The 19,176-nt window shown below is 41.0% G+C and overlaps 1 protein-coding gene across 3 annotated transcripts in view; it reads right to left on the bottom strand.

Annotated features, from left to right (window-relative positions):
- Positions 1 to 19,176, bottom strand: part of il1rapl1a (interleukin 1 receptor accessory protein-like 1a) — a 202,297-nt gene that overhangs the window by 158,221 nt on the left and 24,900 nt on the right. For all 3 annotated transcript variants that reach the window (XM_034110537.1, XM_034110539.1, XM_034110538.1), the window contains exon 2: positions 18,839 to 18,940. In XM_034110537.1, the coding sequence (XP_033966428.1) occupies positions 18,839 to 18,920 (82 nt within the window). In that variant the 5' untranslated portion in view covers positions 18,921 to 18,940. The remainder of the gene's footprint in view (positions 1 to 18,838; positions 18,941 to 19,176) is intronic.

The raw sequence follows: 19,176 nt of genomic DNA, 5'->3' as shown, positions 1-19,176 counted from the left end.
AGCCATCAAATGGAAACACCTTGCAGATATAGCTCAAGAGATGCCTCCACTTATATATTGCGGTGTTGGATTACTGATTGGCTATGACTGCTCCAGAGCACTGGCCCCAAGGAAAATCATCACTGGTGGTGATTACGAGCCCTATGCCATTAAGACTGACCTTGGATGGAGCATCGTAGGAAGTGCATCGCAGCGTGTTCATTCTCAAGATGTGACTGGACTTTGTCATCGGGTATCGGTCAGGGAGGTGCCACCTGTAACGTCATCAGCGGTTATCAAGGTGCTGGAGTTCGATTTCGTGGACACCAGGCCAGGGGAAAAAGGCATATCTCAAGGTGATATTCACTCTCTGCAGATCTTAAAGGAAGGAATCCAGCAAAACGAGCTGGGTCATCTAGAAATGCCTCTTACATTCAAAGCACAACCTCTTTTCAAAAGGCTGGCTTTGATTCGACCAAAGCACCTTAAAAGGGAACTGGAAAGAGATCCTAAATGCAAGGCTGCCTATGTGAAGTTTATGGATGGCGACGCAGAGAAAGCAGAAACACAACCAGAACCAGGACCGGATCTCGCAAATGGCCTTCTAGCTCCATTCATTCTTGAAGGAAAGAGGGTTCTGTGAGAGATGTGTGGAATCGGATAGGATGATCCACTGCCAAGCGCGGTGAAGCGAAGGTGGGAGAGTTAGATGAATGATCTGGAAAATCTTGAGAAGATTCAGATCCCAAGATGCATCACACCTACAAACTTTGGTGAGCTACTGAGTGTCGACTTCATCACTTCTCTGATGCAGCAGTCGGGGGGGAAAGGGTGAACGCCTCAACAAGTCACCCGTTGTTGAAAGACCTATTCAGAATAGTGTTGTCACGATACCAACATTTTGGTTTCGATACCGATACCAAGTCAAGAATTGCGATTCCGATTCTTTTTCGATACTTTTCTTAAAAAAAGGGAAACACGGAATATCGGCTTTAAAATTAGGAATAACAGATGATTTTAGCAGTCAGAACAACTAAAGCAGCAGTGTTACTAAGAACAGAAACCCCAAAGAGTCACATCTAATATAAATATATATAAAAGCATTTATTTTAATTGTGTAGCAGTGAGTTTAACATTTTGGCAGCACTGTTGAGCATTTTGAAAATGTATTTTCATGCCTCTGTGCAAGGCTTAGTCTTTCTATCTGTATAGCCACTGGTGAAGTAACTAAATTCATAAACTCAAGTACTACTTGGGTACAATTTTGAGATACTTGTACTTTATTTAAGTATTTCAATGTTTCTTTTGCTACTTTGTACTTCTAATCCACTACAGTTCAGAGGTACATGGTGTACTTTTACTCCACTACATGTATTAATCCCTTTAGTTACTTCACAGATGTGGATGAATTATGTGAAATATAATCAAGTGTTAAATCAGACTTTAGATCCACCTGGAGTAAATCCACAAGATTCAAACTAGCTGCACCTTTACCAGCTTTGAGAACACTTTCATGATCAATCATTATAAAACACAGCACATATATTATTCTGAAATGGACCAATCTGCACAATGACTACTTTTACTGTCGCTACTTTAATACTTTTACTTGAGGAACATTTTGAATGCAGTACTTTTACTGTAACAGAGTATTCCTACACTCTGGTGCTTCTAGTACAAGACCTGAGTACTTCTACTTTTACTGTCGCTACTTTAACTATATTTTGATGATAATACTTTTGTACTTTTATTTGAGGAACATTTTGATTGCAGGATTGTTCGTACATTCTGGTACTAATACTTTAACTCAAGTACAAGACCCGGGTACTTCTATTTTTACTCAAGTACAAGATATATACTTATACCACCTCCGTTTATAGCCTATGAAAAAAACTAATAGAAAACGAAGGCTAAAGCTAACGTTAGCAGATAGTGATGCTAGTTTGCTAGTTAAGTTTGCTCAACGATAATATTGCGACAGAAACACTTTTCAGTGCACACATCATGCTCTGCCGCTGCGACAGGGAGCTCTGCTCTGAACACCTGAACGGCCCGTTCACAGACTTCTGGCGTCTTTTTTGTCAACAAGCCGAGGCGCAGCGGCAGTTGCACTTCCACTTGCAGCCATGCTTCTCGTTTTCTCACATGCTCTGGCAGCTAGCGCGTGGCCGCGTGCACGAGAGAGGGGAGGGACTTAGAACGTGCTTGAGAGGAGAGGGACTGCAGGCACGGCTGCAGTGCAGGGAGTGGAAGCAGAGCGCTGAACACACACGGCTCTTATTAAAACGGCGCTTTTTCACGGGAGTACTTTTCCCCGTCATTCTTACCCGTCATTCTTACCGATACTAATGAAACGGAGGAATCGTACCGTTTTTAACGAAAGGGTATCGCGGTACCTTTCAAGTATCGGTACACCGTGCAACACTAATTCAGAAGTTAGTTGTTCTAATGGAGAGCAGTTAGGAAGCAAGCAGTTGCTAGACACTTATATATTTCCTCGTTAGGCTAAGGGATTAATAAAGTTGATGTAGCCTGAGTTAAGTAAATGAAAATTGATTGCTCAAATATGTAAATGATATTGTGAACTTGCATTGTTCTATATGTGAGTTAAGGGAAAGACAAACAAGCGAAAAGAGTTGAAAATTACCATTGATTTATTTGATGAAGATCATATTATTGTATATGTACAGGGCCGCCCCTCCCTACAGGCCAATCACGCAGGCTGCATGGGGCCCGTCTTGCCCCCCCCCGCGAGAGTGAGAGGTGACAAGGGGAGCACGTCTGTAACCCGACACCGTTGCAATGAATCGACATCTGACCAATCACGGCTTTGATACGGCCACTAGTGCAGGTGAAGAGATGTCGGTGAAAAGACAGTTTCAGTCCGGCGCAAGCAAGAGGGGAAAAAACTAAACATGAAGAAACTAGAGCATCACTCGAAGGTGGGTTATTGTATGAGTCAAATGTACAACTTGCGAATGTTGTATAAGTCAAATTGCCAATTGCCATATTAAAACAGCAGCTGCAATTCACGACATGAAGGAGGCAGTCTCTGCATAGCATATAGGCTAATGGAGATGCAGTTATTTCCAGCATTCTTTATTTAACATTCATTGAAGTATGTGATGCCTTTTATCTGCTAATGTACAGGAGGAAGAGTGATACACTGTCTGTCTAGTTGGCTTACATAACAGTTCAAGTTTACAGCTTAAAAAACATGGAGCATTTTTTCCCCTCATTCATTTTTATGTCAATTTGCACATTTCATGGTGATGCTCAGCCTCTCCCCTTAACTCCTAGCAGTCATCATCATGGTGATGCTCAGCCTCTCCCCTTAACTCCTGCAGTCATCATCATGGTGATGCTCAGCCTCTCCCCTTAACTCCTGCAGTCATCATCATGGTGACGCTCAGCCTCTCCCCTTAACTCCTAACAGTCATCATCATGTCAACCACAACACAGAGAAATACTGAGGAGAAATGTGTGTGTAGTTGTTGATACATTGCTGACAGAGGGAACTAGAATACAGATTTAAGAAATATCAGTTTTTGAGCATGTCATAAGCATGTTTTGTCTTGACTATATTACAACTATATTATAATAAAATAATATGGTATTTATATTATTGAATTGATTATTATTATTATTATTATTATTATTATTATTATTATTATTAGTAGTAGAAGTAGTTTATTTGCATTAATTATATTTTAATCTTTTTGAGGCTAGTATTTGGCAGGAAATGCAGACGCATTCACCTGTAGACGCACTGAACGACATACATGCACATTTACCATTTACCTCACTGTATAAAAAAGTAACTGTGTTGATAATAATAATAAACAGGAATTATATTTGCAAAGTAGCCTACTTTGTTTCCAAAAAAAAAGTTTTCACTCCTGTCGGTTGGGGGGGGGGGGGCTCATCTCACAATGTTGGCCAGGGGCGGCCCTGTATATGTATTGACATCTGCATGTGTTTGAAGGTAATTTTGGTGGGAGTGTAGCTCACGCTCAAAGGTCCCTTATTATGGTTTTGTCCTTTTTTAAAGAGTGTTTAATGTATGTTTGAACTTTGTTTTATTTTGTAAAAATGATAAGAGTTGTCTTTCCGGAAGTCTTGTGACCTCTTGCCCCGGATGTGTATTTTGTGTTTGTGAGAGAGTAAAAGGACGGTAAAAGTGTCAACGATGTGATAACGATAATTCTACTGCTGGTCTACTAGGCAAACACGTTTTCACGGTGTTTCATGATTGTGCAAAGAAGAGAATAAACGTGATTGTGGACATCAGTTCGATACGTAAAGTTCTTTCAAGACCAGAGTAGTTACACAGTGACCTAAGCCTCTGCCTCCTGTAAAGCTTCACAGGTCCGTCGGTTATGTCCTGCGGCTGGGCGGCTCGGCCAGCACCCAGTACAATCAGTCATAGAAAGTTCGAAGATTGAAGACGTGAAGACGAAATATGTGTTTTGTTTTGATGTTTTGAGGTACGCAAAGGCGCGTAGTGACAAAAGTGACGTTATGCAATTCAGATCTTTGCCGTGCACCTCTGATCATATTATTGCCCCGAATACCCAGGCCAGGCGACACCACTACATGACTATTACTAACCAGCGGCAATGTTAAAACGCTGTTTACACATTAATGAATTGGTCATAATAACTCCATAATATAATTCTTTAAAGTGATTCATTTAGAATGAAGTTCTTTTCTGTGTACTTCTACACTTAAGTATTGTTTTTACTTAAGATAATGATCTGAATGCTTTTTCTTTTACCATTAGTTGTTTCAATATTAGAGAAGACAGTAAAGGCTTGTTGGAAATGAGAAACCACAACACTCACCTTTAACTACATTATAATCATGGATGTGGTCTCAATTGCCTTGATGCCATTAAAAGTCTAGTGGCTCTTCTCTGTATCAACATTTAATTACCTGGCAGTCTATTTCTGTAGTATAACACATCCACCCACGCACACACGCATATATGCTGTGCTACATTTTTACAATATATTTGTGTCACAAGCATAAATGGTTCTGCAGCATAATTGCTTCATTATCAGTGAAGACCAGCACGCACATATCAAACCACACGTCGCTCTAATCATCTCTTCACTTTGGAGTGCACGGCCTTCCTCCTCCGCACACCACACCCATCGCACACAAACACATGTGCTGCATTACACAAACGCATTCATGACAATTTCCTGAGCCAACATTAACTAGAGGGAGTAAAATCACTGGCTCTGCTGGTCTTTAAATGGAAACCATTAGAGGGGAATAAAGACCTAGTGAAATAGAACATACTTAATGTCATGTGGGTTTCTTAAGTGTTTCTCTCTACCTTGATAAAAGTATTTTTCTTAGTGTGCATCACTTAAACATGAAGGGTGTGTTTCCTGATGGTCAGCATCTTTTTCAGTTATTCCCAATGAGGGAATAGCGTACGTGGCGCTCAGACTTTTTCGGGTCGCCACTCCAAACGCCTCAAGTTAAAAATCTCTGAACTATCAGCTGTTTGAGCGGTGATATGTTTTCAAGATATTGTTGCCAGAGAAACAAAAGCAACGCGCAGCGGGAGCGTTTCCACAGGGCCCATCCAGCACTATCCTACCAGAGAAAAACACAATATTTATATATATACTAGGGCTGTCCCGAGTAAAATGTTTGGCTTTGAAGATTGAGAAGTAACCAACAGCGATTATTAAAAGCTTTGGCCGGGAGTGCGGTGCCGGGAGTGCGGTGCCGGGAGTGCGGTGCGGGGAGTGCGGTGCGGGGACTGCGGTGCGGGGACTGCGGTGCGGGGACTGCGGTGCGGGGACTGCGATTGACGCCGCAGCCTTGAAAAACAATACGCATTCATTTTTCAATTCCTTTTTTTTTTTACCATTTTGTTCTATTATTTAAAATGTATTCAAACAAATTCAAAAAAGGTATGACATGTTACATGCACGTTTGTAATCCCAAAAGTAAAAACACACACTGATGGTTACTGATGGTTGACAACAGATAAAATAAGATTGTTCTTCTAAATAACAATCTAAACAAGCTAAATAATGATGCAGTCAAACGCAAGCCTCTACCTTCCAATAAAAATCAATGCATTGCAGCTTGAATGCCTGCATATGCTGATTTGTCCTAAGGCTGTGCAGCTGTTGGGAACTGAGACAACAGAATGGGCTTCCTATCTACACACTGCACCATCCAGGGGCAGTCTGGCTCTCCACAAGAAAGCCATTTAATCTCCAGTAGTCTGCATGTGATCAATCTCCCGGCACAGTGTTACTGCAGCGCAGGCCATTCCTCATCATTTTGAGAGAAAGGTATTGACCAGGCCAAGACAGCCTCTGTACTGCATTAGTGAGCCAACGGGATAAGAATGAACAAAATTGTCTTTTGTATACAACACATCCGGTGTTTGTTTCTTTGTTGTGTTCTTGTACATGTATGTGCATGCTTAAGCCAACCAAGGGAATATGTAGATACTGGAGGGGTGAAAGACAGCAGGATAACTAACAAGAACATGTTTATAGTCGGCTTGTTTGCATATTGATGTCTTGTTGGTTGATACAGCTGGCTGTATTCTCTGCTTATCATCAATACATCCTGAGTTAGATATTGCTGCTTAGTGGTCCATAAGAAAAAAACAGGCACGAAGAACAGCACAACATTGTTAATAACCATAAAATGGAATTGAGTTAGCACAACAATGCATGAGAAGAGACAAAGGCGGAGTCTGAAAAAGCTCTTGAATGGGTAGCATCATTTTAGACGCGTCAAGTTGAAGTTTCGGGGTGATCAATCGTTTAACTTGAGAATGGCTGCAGCCATATATTAGTGAGTGTAGATGTCTATGTGTTTATCTGTCAATAAACTGTTAGACTCTTTCCTCTAGAAAGCCTGGGGAGTATGAGACAGACATGACAAGTAGAAACAAGGCCTCACTACGTCTTATTTGTGTGGGACATTTAGCCAATCTGCCTGACAGAGAAATGTATAGATGGGCACATTTCAGTTTTCAAGTGTCACTGAAATTGCACCGGTATGATTTGTGATATGAAAGGAGAGCGCCTTGACAAATAAATTAACTGACTGGATTTTGTGTCCCTGTCTTTGCACTTATAATGAGGTTATTCAGGCGTCAGCTCCATGGACTTCATCCCCCACACTGCCTTGGGGCCATGTCCGATTTACGGTTATCCATGACGGGCTCTTATCAGGGATTTGAAGCAGGACTTTGCAGAGTCATCTAGAATATTGGCTCTATCGTTGTTATCCCCGCTCAGAGAAATAGCAAGAGGCCAAGGTTGGGATATCACAAGTCATTCATGGAGAAACGTTCAGATGAATACAATCACAAACACACACCCACGCACACACCCACACATACACACACACACGCGCGCACACACACACACACACACACACACACACACACACACACACACACACACACACACACACACACACACACACACACACACACACACACACACACACACACCACACACACACACACACACACACACACACACACACACACACACACACACACACACACACACACACACACACACACACACACACACACACACACACACACACACACACACACACACACACACACACACACACTGACATATCCTGCTGGGATCATTGGGTAGCAATGCCCTGTCACATCAGCGTATGTAGACAGCAAGCTGACTGCAGTGGCTTTTGGGACACCACGCTACATTAGACCAGCAGTCACAGCTGGTGCCACTCTCTGCGGCTCTGAGTCTAATCTGTTTTTACAACTACACTCTTCAAAAGGCCCAATCTATTGTATAGTTGCATATGAATAAAAGGCTACTTTACATACATTGCTGCAGATTTAGAGTAGTAAGATTAAGAAAAAAATCCCCCTTAATAAAAATATTCTGCCATTTAAACTTACCATTCAATAAAAAATAGGATGGAAATACTGCCATTCAAGCAAACATGTAAACAAACCTCAAAACATTTTTTAGTGAGATTATGTTGTGTCCAGCTCGAGTCTTTGTATTATTATATGATCATGATTCATTTAAGAGTGTAGGCAAGTTCCAATTTTGTGTTTTCTTTGCAGAGAGACTATCCTTTCACTTACAATGTACCTTTACAGTGTAGTCAATAATCACATTAAAGGCAACTGAACCAACTCAAGCACTCCACAAATGTACTGTAAGAAAGTGCCTCTGCTGGGTTAAGTGTAAGACGTAGCGGAGCTCCCGGTCTTGTATTTAATCCGAGTGCAGAGTGTTGTTTTCCACTGCAGCATGTTCACTCATCCCTGCAGGCTGTGTTTAAGATCCATTATTCCAGCTAACAGACCGGTCAGCGGGCCTTGGATGTGTTTAGTGATGTGTATTCTCTCATGACATTTGGAGTGCATAAATGGACAATGTGTTCATGTGACGTTTTCTTTTTTGTCTCTGCATGGGACAGCAGAGGCTGTGAGGGCGCAGAGTCACAGCTGTGAGCAATTCATAATCACGGCTATTGTGTTTTTATGTTCTGGCAGCGAGTCTGGGGCAAAAGGTAACCCACACTGGGCGTCTGTGGACCATTCTCATGATGATACATACTCAACCTTTGATCAGGTGACACAATCACCATATTCCCATGGATTTAAAACATGGGCATGTTAAACACACTACTGTATCATGGCTCAAATGCTATACTTTTCTGAGATGAGATATTAGAAATGTGGATGGTATAACTCTGGTAAGATTTAGACTCTGGCAAAACTCAGATTTAGTTGAGTTTGACTTTTGGGTTAATGTCGCTTTCTAGGTTGATCAGCTTAAAATTGGGTAGTTTCAGATGAAAACATCATATAGTAATATTTGTCTGTAATCTTCTGATCTAACCCAAGCTAATAAATGCATGTAATGTTCCCTACTTTCATCCTAACGTTCTTTAAGTGACAGGCAGCCATTTTGGTCACAAGGCATGATATTTACTATGAGATTCCACAATGACAGTGAAACTTGTAATTATGATTCCTGAATGAGAGCCATTTCAATGTTTTGGGATGTTTTATTCATGCCATTAGTATGTTCAGGGAATCAGCAGTTAGCAAGTAGTGTAAAACTTTAAAAAGAAGAAGAAATCTAAAGAAGAATATTTGGCTTGTGCACCCAGTGAGCAATTTAACTACACTGAACAAAAATATAAACGCAACACTTTTGTTTTTGCTCCCATTTTTCATGAGATGAACTCAAAGATCTAAAACATTTTCTATATACACAAAATAACCATTTCTCTCAAATATTGTTCACAAATCTGAAAAAAATCTGTGATAGTGAGCACTTCTCCTTTGCCGAGATAATCCATCCCACCTCACAGGTGTGGCATATCAAGATGCTGATTAGACAGTATGATTATTGCACAGGTGTGCCTTAGGCTGGCCACAATAAAAGGCCACTCTGAAACGTGCAGTTTTGCTTTATTGGGGGGGTCTGGGGGGGTCCGAAAACCAGGCAGTATCTGGTGTGAGGGGTAGGATTAGGGTTAGGGGTAGGGTTAGGGTTAGGGTAATGTTGTGAATCGAGTGGCCTGTGTTCGTCGTCCATAACATACCCATACCATACCATAACCCCACCACCACCATGGGCCACTTGATTCACAACATTACCCTAACCCTAACCCTACCCCTAACCCTAATCCTACCCCTCACACCAGATACTGACTGGTTTTCGGACCCCCCCAGACCCCCCAATAAAGCAAAACAGCACGTTTCAGAGTGGCCTTTTATTGTGGCCAGCCTAAGGCACACCTGTGCAATAATCATACTGTCTAATCAGCATCTTGATATGCCACACCTGTGAGGTGGGATGGATTATCTCGGCAAAGGAGAAGTGCTCACTATCACAGATTTTTTTCAGATTTGTGAACAATATTTGAGAGAAATGGTTATTTTGTGTATATAGAAAATGTTTTAGATCTTTGAGTTCATCTCATGAAAAATGGGAGCAAAAACAAAAGTGTTGCGTTTATATTTTTGTTCAGTGTAGAATGAATGGGGTAATTGTTACATCCATAGTTAAGGGCAAAGTTTACAGCACAGCGCAATAAGTCCCCTGCCTATTACCTTTTTACTACCAACCCAGGGCACACATGACAAAGCATATAATGCTCATACATCATGACTTTAACTATCTTAAGTGTGGTCTTGTGCGTTGAGCCATATCTGCTCCCTGTGCTCGAAGCATTCAGGGCAGAAGTAAAGGCTTTTACTGAAATAGTGTCAGTTATACAGCGCATGGAAAAGCCTCATTGTCCTGACACATCACAGTCCAATGAGCCATCACATATTTGTGTGTATCTCAGTGGAATGAATGGAGTGTCATGTTTTGATGCCTCTGGTTGAGGACCATCTGGAATCCTGGATCAATCAGGCTATTCTCATGTTGTTTGCCGATAGATCTAACCAGGGGACAGTGGAAAATTACCCGTCAACTTTCTCCAAGAATGTACTTTTTTCCCTTGAAACTCACTTTTAGAGCATGACGGACCAACAGAGTCACCCTTCTTCCAATGTATGTCCCCTCTATACATAATATCATTTTGACTCATAACTGGACACAGCACATGCAGACTGCAACCTCTATCTTTAAGACAGTCGGGACCCACACAGTGTGCACTAGGGGGATCCTTAGGGTAAAGGCAATTATATTTCCATGAGAAATGTTGGCACAAGGCAAAAGAATCCAAGATGCACTTGTTATTTCAGTTGACCTGCTACTATTGTCACTACATCCCAAACTTCCCACAGGAAAGTTTTGACGTGACCGATTTCAGCTGAACTGATTCAGTCTAGTGGCCAGAGCAGTGCCAAAAGTCTTAGAGAGGATCCACAGAGGAATGAGGCTAAATTAGCTTTTTGTTTTGACTCAAGACCTGATCCAGATTCATACACTGGAAAAAGAGCTGCAGGGTGACGGGTCCTTAGGCGGTCTTGCTGTAAAACTTCACTTGTGAGGACATCTAAATGGACAATTACACCTGCAGTGTAAGATGTAACAAAACCTATGCAAACCACATTTTCCATTACCTATGTCTTCAATTGTCACTGCTGATTGACTCACAGAAACGTTGAGACATTCCACAGCCGTGTTTCCCGCCCTGTTATGTCTAACACCTTTCCGTCCACAAAGGACAACAACCAACTTTGAGCATGTTTTTTTTATCCTGTTTTCCTGCACACGATGTAAAACTATTTCAGTATTGCCTTCAAATATTTCTCTTTTGTCTCAGACCAGCCACAAAAATAGAAATCATTCAATTGACTCAGAAATATAATCGTGGAAGGAAGACGGTTTTACTTGATGAAAGACTGACTGACCTAAATGGTCATTGATCCATTTTAAATTCACCCAATCCATTTATCCTTTCAGCAATACCTTTCAACACCTTCTCTGTATGTATTCTTGTTGATCCCTCCATCTCTTTCTCTTAACCATGTTTGACACTGCGTGGCATTGGGGTGTGCAGACCACCAGGTTTTGTGCATTGTTCTAAACCATGAATAACATTCTTCAGTGTGGCTAAAGCAGTGTGCTACAAACCGGTCATTGGGTTTGGAGCAGACAAAGACCCCAGATAAAGAGTCCCTGTCTTGTCTGATTAAAGTCTGGGTCTGTATGGGCTGACGGCCAGCAGAGAGGCTGAAACGGGCCCGCTTAGGTTTGACTGGGCCAGGGTTAGACCAAGAAAAAGCGAATTGAAGAAGTCTGCCGGATAGACCCTGACAGCTTGTTCCTGTCAGAGACCTCCTCAGAGTCCCTGCGAGTGAATCTCACACAATGTCAGGATGGCCTGGCGCAGCCCACTGCAGAATCACATCGAGGTAAGAAGACAAAGAGCACCTGGTGTAAAAACTCTCATTTGTAGCAGCAGAGCACACTCACAAGATGCAGGTCAAATAACAGTGTAATAAGCACTCATCTAGACACACACAAAACAAAAATCACAACGGAAAAACAGCAATCCACCCCAATTGATATCCAATTCTGCCGAGCCGCTGACTGTTCATTAAACGGGGAGCAGTACCAAGCGTTGCACAAATAATGAGCGAATAACAGACACACCCACACCCTTGGGAAACTCATTAGTCCAGGTAATACAAGCTGACAGACCCCAAGTGGAATAATTGTAGGATTTCGGAGAGCTATGAACTCTGGGAATCCCATCAGGACAATGGTTGGGAAAATCAATTAAATATCTGCTTTATCCAGCACCTCTTGAGGGCTAATCAAGCCCTCAAAGCTGATCCCTCACCTTTACCCATTCAAGGTTGACGAGTCAAAACTAACTACACTCCCTGAAATCCTACAGAAAAATAAGGACACATGTATTCCCATACGATATAAAATGCCCCAACAAACAATTAATTAGAACAACTCTCTCTGTTTTACGTTAAAATGTGTGGACTGGACTCACAATACAGTAAGTACCTGGAAATGACATTGACCTGGGTGCAAGTAAAAAGCAAGAGGTGGTCACCTGAAGTTATTTAATAGCAGTCATAATAGTCAAGCTGCTTCATCTCTTTCATCCACGGCACATGAAGACAAATATCCCAGAGCTCTGAACCAGAAAACAATCACCCACCAGGGACTTTATCAGCCAATTCATCTCCTTTACCACGGCATCTTATCTTTAACAGACACCCAACCTTCATCCTGTTCAATTTTTCAGAGTGTAGTACCATAGAGAATTGTCGAGAAAGGCAGAGAAATGAATTTGACACAATTGAATCAAAATAAAAAGAATGTTCTAAATTTGAAAGTGTTGCAATCAGTTTCTACATGGCACATATTCTTTAAAACAACGATTGAAAAGAGACATTCAGGGAGGGTTTGAGTATCCTACACATACAAGGTACATAGTGTACGTGTGTGTGTGTGTGTGTGTGTGTGTGTGTGTGTGTGTGTGTGTGTGTGTGTGTGTGTGTGTGTGTGTGTGTGTGTGTGTGTGTGTGTGTGTGTGTGTGTGTGTGTGTGTGTGTGTGTGTGTGTGTGTGTGTGTGTGTATGTGTGTGAGAAATAGAGAGGGAGACAGTGTCCATGTCCCAGATTACATATTTAATGAGAGCTTGTCTGTTTCTCCACATGCCTCCATTTATAATCTTCCATGCAGACAGAGAAACCTTTCAAAGTGCGATTAAATAGCCAAACTGCCCAGTGACATTTCATCACCTTTGACCCCTCAGTTGAGAGGCAATATTGACTTTACTGCTATCAATATCTGACTACATGACCCAAAGGACCCACTTGATTGGTCTGATGGGTTGTCTTGTCTCTGATCTGTCTGGAAAATTCTCTACGGACCCGGAGTAGGACACAGCTCGACATGTAGACACACAAGTACAGAAGCCACATAATTACACACAAGCAACCAATTGTCTATTCGGAAAGCTCAATAGTTGATGAGAATCAAGTTAAACTCCATTAAATAAGCCTTATATCGCAGTTCTGTATATAATGACCACAAGACAGAACAATTGTTATGAAAGTTAAATGACCAAAACCATTAAATACTGAAACCTAGTTGGATAATAATTGTGCAATACAAACTGTTAAATTGGTACATCAATTAGACTTCATTGACATGTTTTAAATTAGCCTTAAGAGCCTGATCAGGCTAATAAGCTGAATTCCCTGACATGAGTTTAGGCTCATGTTAATTACAGGTATCAATATTGTCATGAACAATTGACTAGGTTACAGTGCGTCTATCAGTTATCATTGGTCGATGTACTATCTATTAGTATATAATTTTGTCTTGTCGACTTTAATCCAGCATTTAATGACAGAGGTTTATGATTAAACATTACTTTAGTAAATTGAATTTGCCACATTGCTCTTGTAGCCTTTTAGCTGTGTTTCACCATCCAGTTTTATTCAACTCCAAACATGTCTTGTTTGCTGACTAATTGAGAGTCAGTTGTGCAAATACGTTTTCGAAATCAAATGCATTAACTTAATGTACTTAGTGACCGAGCTAACTGAGAAACAGAGTGCAGTTTAGGGAGCTTCTTTCCCCTTCAGTAAGCCTTTATTGAGTGACATGATGTATGATTCTGAGAACTAGCTAGGGTACATCGACAGTACTTTACCAACCAGCCCCTGCACTAACGTCACAGCATATTTTAAAAGGTTGCTTCCTGGCTATGTTTTTTTAGTAGGTGTATGGGTAAGTGTGTCTGTATTCTGTGTCGCTGACCATCTTCTTTGCGGGGCTGAAGCACATTATTCATTGATAAGTTGCCCTTTTGCTCTTTGTGTCCGCGTCTGTCTAGTGGGTGTGCTTCCTTCAATATAAAACCTATATCTAAAGGTCAGCCCTTAAATCTTTAGACATGTCTGCGGTACAAACACACCCAGACACACTCAGAGACACAAAACACAAGCACACAGTCACAAATGCCTTTGATATATTTTACGAGCCAAGTGACTATTTTCAACAAACCGTTAACATTGCAGCAATCTTTGACTCAAGTTTACTTATCAATACTAAACCAAAATTAAATTATACCTCCTTTGAAAGTCTCGTTTTTAGTCTTACGCATCCGACCTGGAAAACTTTGCAGCCAATCTTATTTGTTACAGTGTACCGTGCACCAGGTCCTTATTCAGAATTCTTATCAGAATTCTCTGAGTTTTTATCAACTTTGGTTCTTAAAACAGACAAAGTAATTATCGTAGGTGACTTTAATATTCATGTTGACGATGATAAAAATAGCCTTACTGTTGCATTTAACTCTATATTAGATTCTGTTGGTTTCTGTCAGAGTGTAAATAAACCAACCCACTGTTATAATCACACTCTTGACCTTGTTCTGACTTATGGTATTGAAATTGAGCAACTATTAGTCAAACCGCATAATCCTGCTTTATCCGACCATTTCTTAGTAACTTTTGAAGTACTATTACGAGACTACAAAGCATTAGTCAAAAGCTCCTGCAGCAGAAACCTATCTGTTAGTGCTGTAGCCACATTTAAGGAAGAGATTCCACCAATACTTAACTCGATAGCATGTCTGCATGTAGGGGAGGAAACTTATACAAAATGTACACCACCCCAAATTGATCATGTTGTTGATAGTGCTACAGATGCGCTGCGAATAAAAGCTGACAGAGAGCCTTAGTTGGCATACAGGGAACTGCTTTAGGCTGGTTTAGGTCCTATCTATCTGAACGCTCTCAGTTTGTACGTGTTAACGATGAATCTTCCACGCAAACCAAAGTTAGCCATGGAGTGCCACAGGGCTCAGTGCTCGGACCTATTTTGTTCACATTATATATGCTTCCGTTAGGCAATATTATAAGGAATCATTCTGTAAACTTTCATTGTTATGCGGATGATACTCAACTATATTCAATCAAGCCTGATGAAATTAATCATCTAAATAAAATTCAAGACTGCCTTAAGGACTTAAAAACGTTGATGACCTTAAACTTTTTGATGTTAAACACGACCAAAACTGAAGTTATTGTACTTGGCCCGAAAAATCTACGAAACAAATTATCTAAAGATATACTAACTATGGATGGCATTAATTTGGCCTCCAGTGAGACTGTAAGGAATCTTGGTGTTATATTTGATCAGGATTGATCCTTTAACGCCCACATAAAATCAATTTCAAGGACCGCCTACTTCCATCTACGTAACATTGCAAAAATCAGGCATATCTTGCCTCATAACGATGCAGAGAAACTAGTCCATGCATTTGTTACTTCTAGGCTGGATTATTGTAACTCTTTATTATCAGGGAGTACCAAGAAGTCAATCAAGTCGCATCAGCTGATTCAAAATGCTGCAGCTCGTGTACTAACCAGAGTTAGGAAAAGGGACCACATGGCTCCTGTTCTGGCTGCCTTACACTGGCTCCCTATAGAACACAGGATAGAATTTAAAATTATTCTTCTCGCCTACAAAGCCCTTAATGGGCAGGCGCCATCTTACCTTAAATAACTCATTATACCCTACTGTCCTACTAGGGCATTGCGTTCCAAGAATGCAGGGTTGTTGTTCCTAGAGTCTCTAAAAGTACAATGGGAGCCAGAGCCTTTTCTTATCAAGCTCCACATTTGTGGAATCAGCTTCCAGTTTGTGTTCGGGCGGCAGACACCCTATCCGTTTTTAAGAGTGCGCTTAAGACCTTCCTTTTTGATAAAGCTTATAGTTAGGGCTGATTAGATTCAGCCCCTAGTTTTGCTGATATAGGCTTAGTTTGTCGGGGGACATCTTACTTCTTCCTTCTCTCTGTCTATACCTGTGTACTCTCATGTTTCGATTAACCCAGCTTCCCCAAATGTCTTTCTTTTTGGGGTCTATATACGCCGGGATCCGGAGTCATGGATGATCCTGCGGTCCTGTGTCCTGGATCGCGAGTCGTGGCTGTGGTCCTGGATCATAGGTCCTGGATGGATATCCTCGTGGATTCATCTTCGTATTATACACACATGCATTTCCAAACATTTGGACTACCTATGTTGCAAATGTATTATCTTTTCAATTTACACACGGCATCTATTGCACGTCTGTCCGTCCTGGGAGAGGAATCCCTCCTATGTTGCTCTCCCTGAGGTTTCTCCCATTTTTCCCTTTAAACTGTGGGTTTTCTTCGGAAGTTTTTCCTTGTACGATGTGAGGGTCTAAGGACAGAGGGTGTCGTATTGTCATACTGATATTCTGTACACACTGTGAAGACCACTGAGACAAATATAACATTTGTGATATTGGGCTATATAAATAAACATTGATTGATTGATTGATTGATTGATTGATTGATTGATTGATTGATTGATTGATTAGATTCAGCCCCTAGTTTTGCTGATATAGGCTTATTTGTCGGGGGACATCTTACTTCTTCCTTCTCTCTGTATATACCTGTGTACTCTCATGTTCCGATTAACCCAGCTTCCCCAAATGTCTTTCTTTTTGTTGTCTATATACGCCGGGATCCGGAGTCATGGATGATCCTGCGGTCCTGTGTCCTGGATCGCAAGCCCTGTATCTTGAGTCGTGGCTGTGATCCTGGATCATCGGTCCTGGATGGATATCCTCGTGGATTCATCTTCCTATTATACACACAAGCATTTCCAAACATTTGGACTACCTATGTTGCAAATGTATCATCTATTCAATTTACACACGGCATCTATTGCACGTATGTCCGTCCTGGGAGAGGGATCCCTCCTCTGTTGCTCTCCCTGAGGTTTCTCCCATTTTTCCCTTTAAACTGTGGGTTTTCTCCGGAAGTTTTTCCTTGTACGATGTGAGGGTCTAAGGATTGTCATACTGATATTCTGTACAAACTGTGAAGTCCACTGAGACAAATATATTTGTGATATTGGGCTATATAAATAAATATAGATTGATTGATTGATTGATAACATGTATTATACTAATATGTAAATATGAAATGCTTAAAAAACCCCGCTATACATTGTGGTTTATAAGGCCTACTTTTTCTCTGTGATGGCAGCTTGTCTTCACAGTATTTTCACTGACTACCTGAATCCCTATATGTATTCCTGTCATGAAAAGCTTCTACCTTCAATCTTTTTGTTCTCCATTTTCTCTTTTGACCTTTGCATTTGTTCACAATTGATGCTCAATTTGCTGGCATTTAGATCCAAAATGAGTTTTGCACTAACCCTTGGTGACCCAGTCAGTGAGCAATTTGATCATTTGGTAGCTGTCACTCTCTTTAGATTGAGGTAGGTCTAGCTAATTTTAAAGAAGTACAGTGTATATATTTTCATTATTTCATGGGCTCCTTACCTAAAGCGCAGGCAGACAAGTTGCACTTAAGGCTAAATTGCTCAAGAGTGCACACATTTTCTTGTGCGAGTAATTCTCATACAGAAGATGGAAGGGCAAGGCAAGTTTATTTATATAGCACTTTTCAACACAAGGCAATTCAAAGTGCTTTACAAAAAATGAAAGACATTAAGAAAATGGCATTTAAAATCAGTCATTAAAAAGAAAAGCTAATAAAATAAACATTAAAAGAAAAAATACATGGATAAAAGTTACAGTGCAGTCTAAGATGTGAATAGTTCAATTAAAAGCAGCGACAAAAAGAAAAGTCTTCAGCCTGGATTTAAAAGTAGTAAGAGCTGCAGCGGACCTGCAGGTTTCTGGGAGTTTGTTCCAGATATTTGGAGCATAATAACTGAACGCTGCTTTACCATGTTTAGTTCTGACTCTGGGGACAGAAAGCTGACCAGTCCCTGAAGACCTGAGAGATCTGGATGGTTCATAATTTAGCAGGAGGTCAGTAATGTATTTTGGGCCTAAACCATTCAGTGCTTTATAAACCAGCAGCAGTATTTTGAAATCTATTCTTTGACACACAGGAAGCCAGTGTAAAGACTTGGCATCACCCTCTGCAATTACCTTCCAATCATCTTTTTAAAGCATGTAACATGCACACTGCAGCATCTGACGCCTGCAGAATCAAGCAGTTTAAAGTGTGCCCTGAGGCACGATGACAACAATAAACAATAATTGAAGATTTTTCACCAGCCAATCACATCCAACAGTGACTATCATTGGAATATAAAGTCTAGAGTATTTAAATTTAGTGTAGACAGAAGTTCATAAAAGAACAGCACGAATACGATGAATTTATGTCAGTGAAATTTAGCAGAAGCCTCAAAATTACATCATCAAAGACGGCGCAAGCTATTGATGGTTGGCGGCTACCATAAAACGCAGACACAGAAATGGAAGACATTCATACATACGTACATAAAAACAGTTATAGGACCATTTTAATAAATCGGCTTCGAACATAAACGAAAGTAGATGTGTGACATACCTGAGCCTCTTTTGGAGACCACCTTTACACCCTTGGACAGTGTGACGTACAGCAGGATCAGAAGAGGGCTGGGAGGTCTCATCTTCCCCCCGTCCTCACAGCCTGAAGGAGAAGAGACAATGGCATGGAGAAGGAGGGATGGGAGGAGAGGGGGAAAGATAAAGAGAGTTATCAGTCACTGCTTGTGCATGAGATCAAGTACCTCCTTGTTGCTACTAGACAAGAGTAAGTGTCATGGTGGAGGGATGTTCTGTAACAGCGCAAACACTATAGCAAAGCCCACACACACACACACACACACACACACACACACACACACACACACACACACACACACA

This window comes from Pseudochaenichthys georgianus, chromosome 21, assembly GCF_902827115.2.
Source record: "Pseudochaenichthys georgianus chromosome 21, fPseGeo1.2, whole genome shotgun sequence".
NCBI classification, from domain to species: Eukaryota; Metazoa; Chordata; class Actinopteri; order Perciformes; family Channichthyidae; genus Pseudochaenichthys; species Pseudochaenichthys georgianus.
The sequence above is the reverse complement of the archived record's forward strand: the minus strand, read 5'-3'. Positions and strand labels throughout refer to the sequence as shown.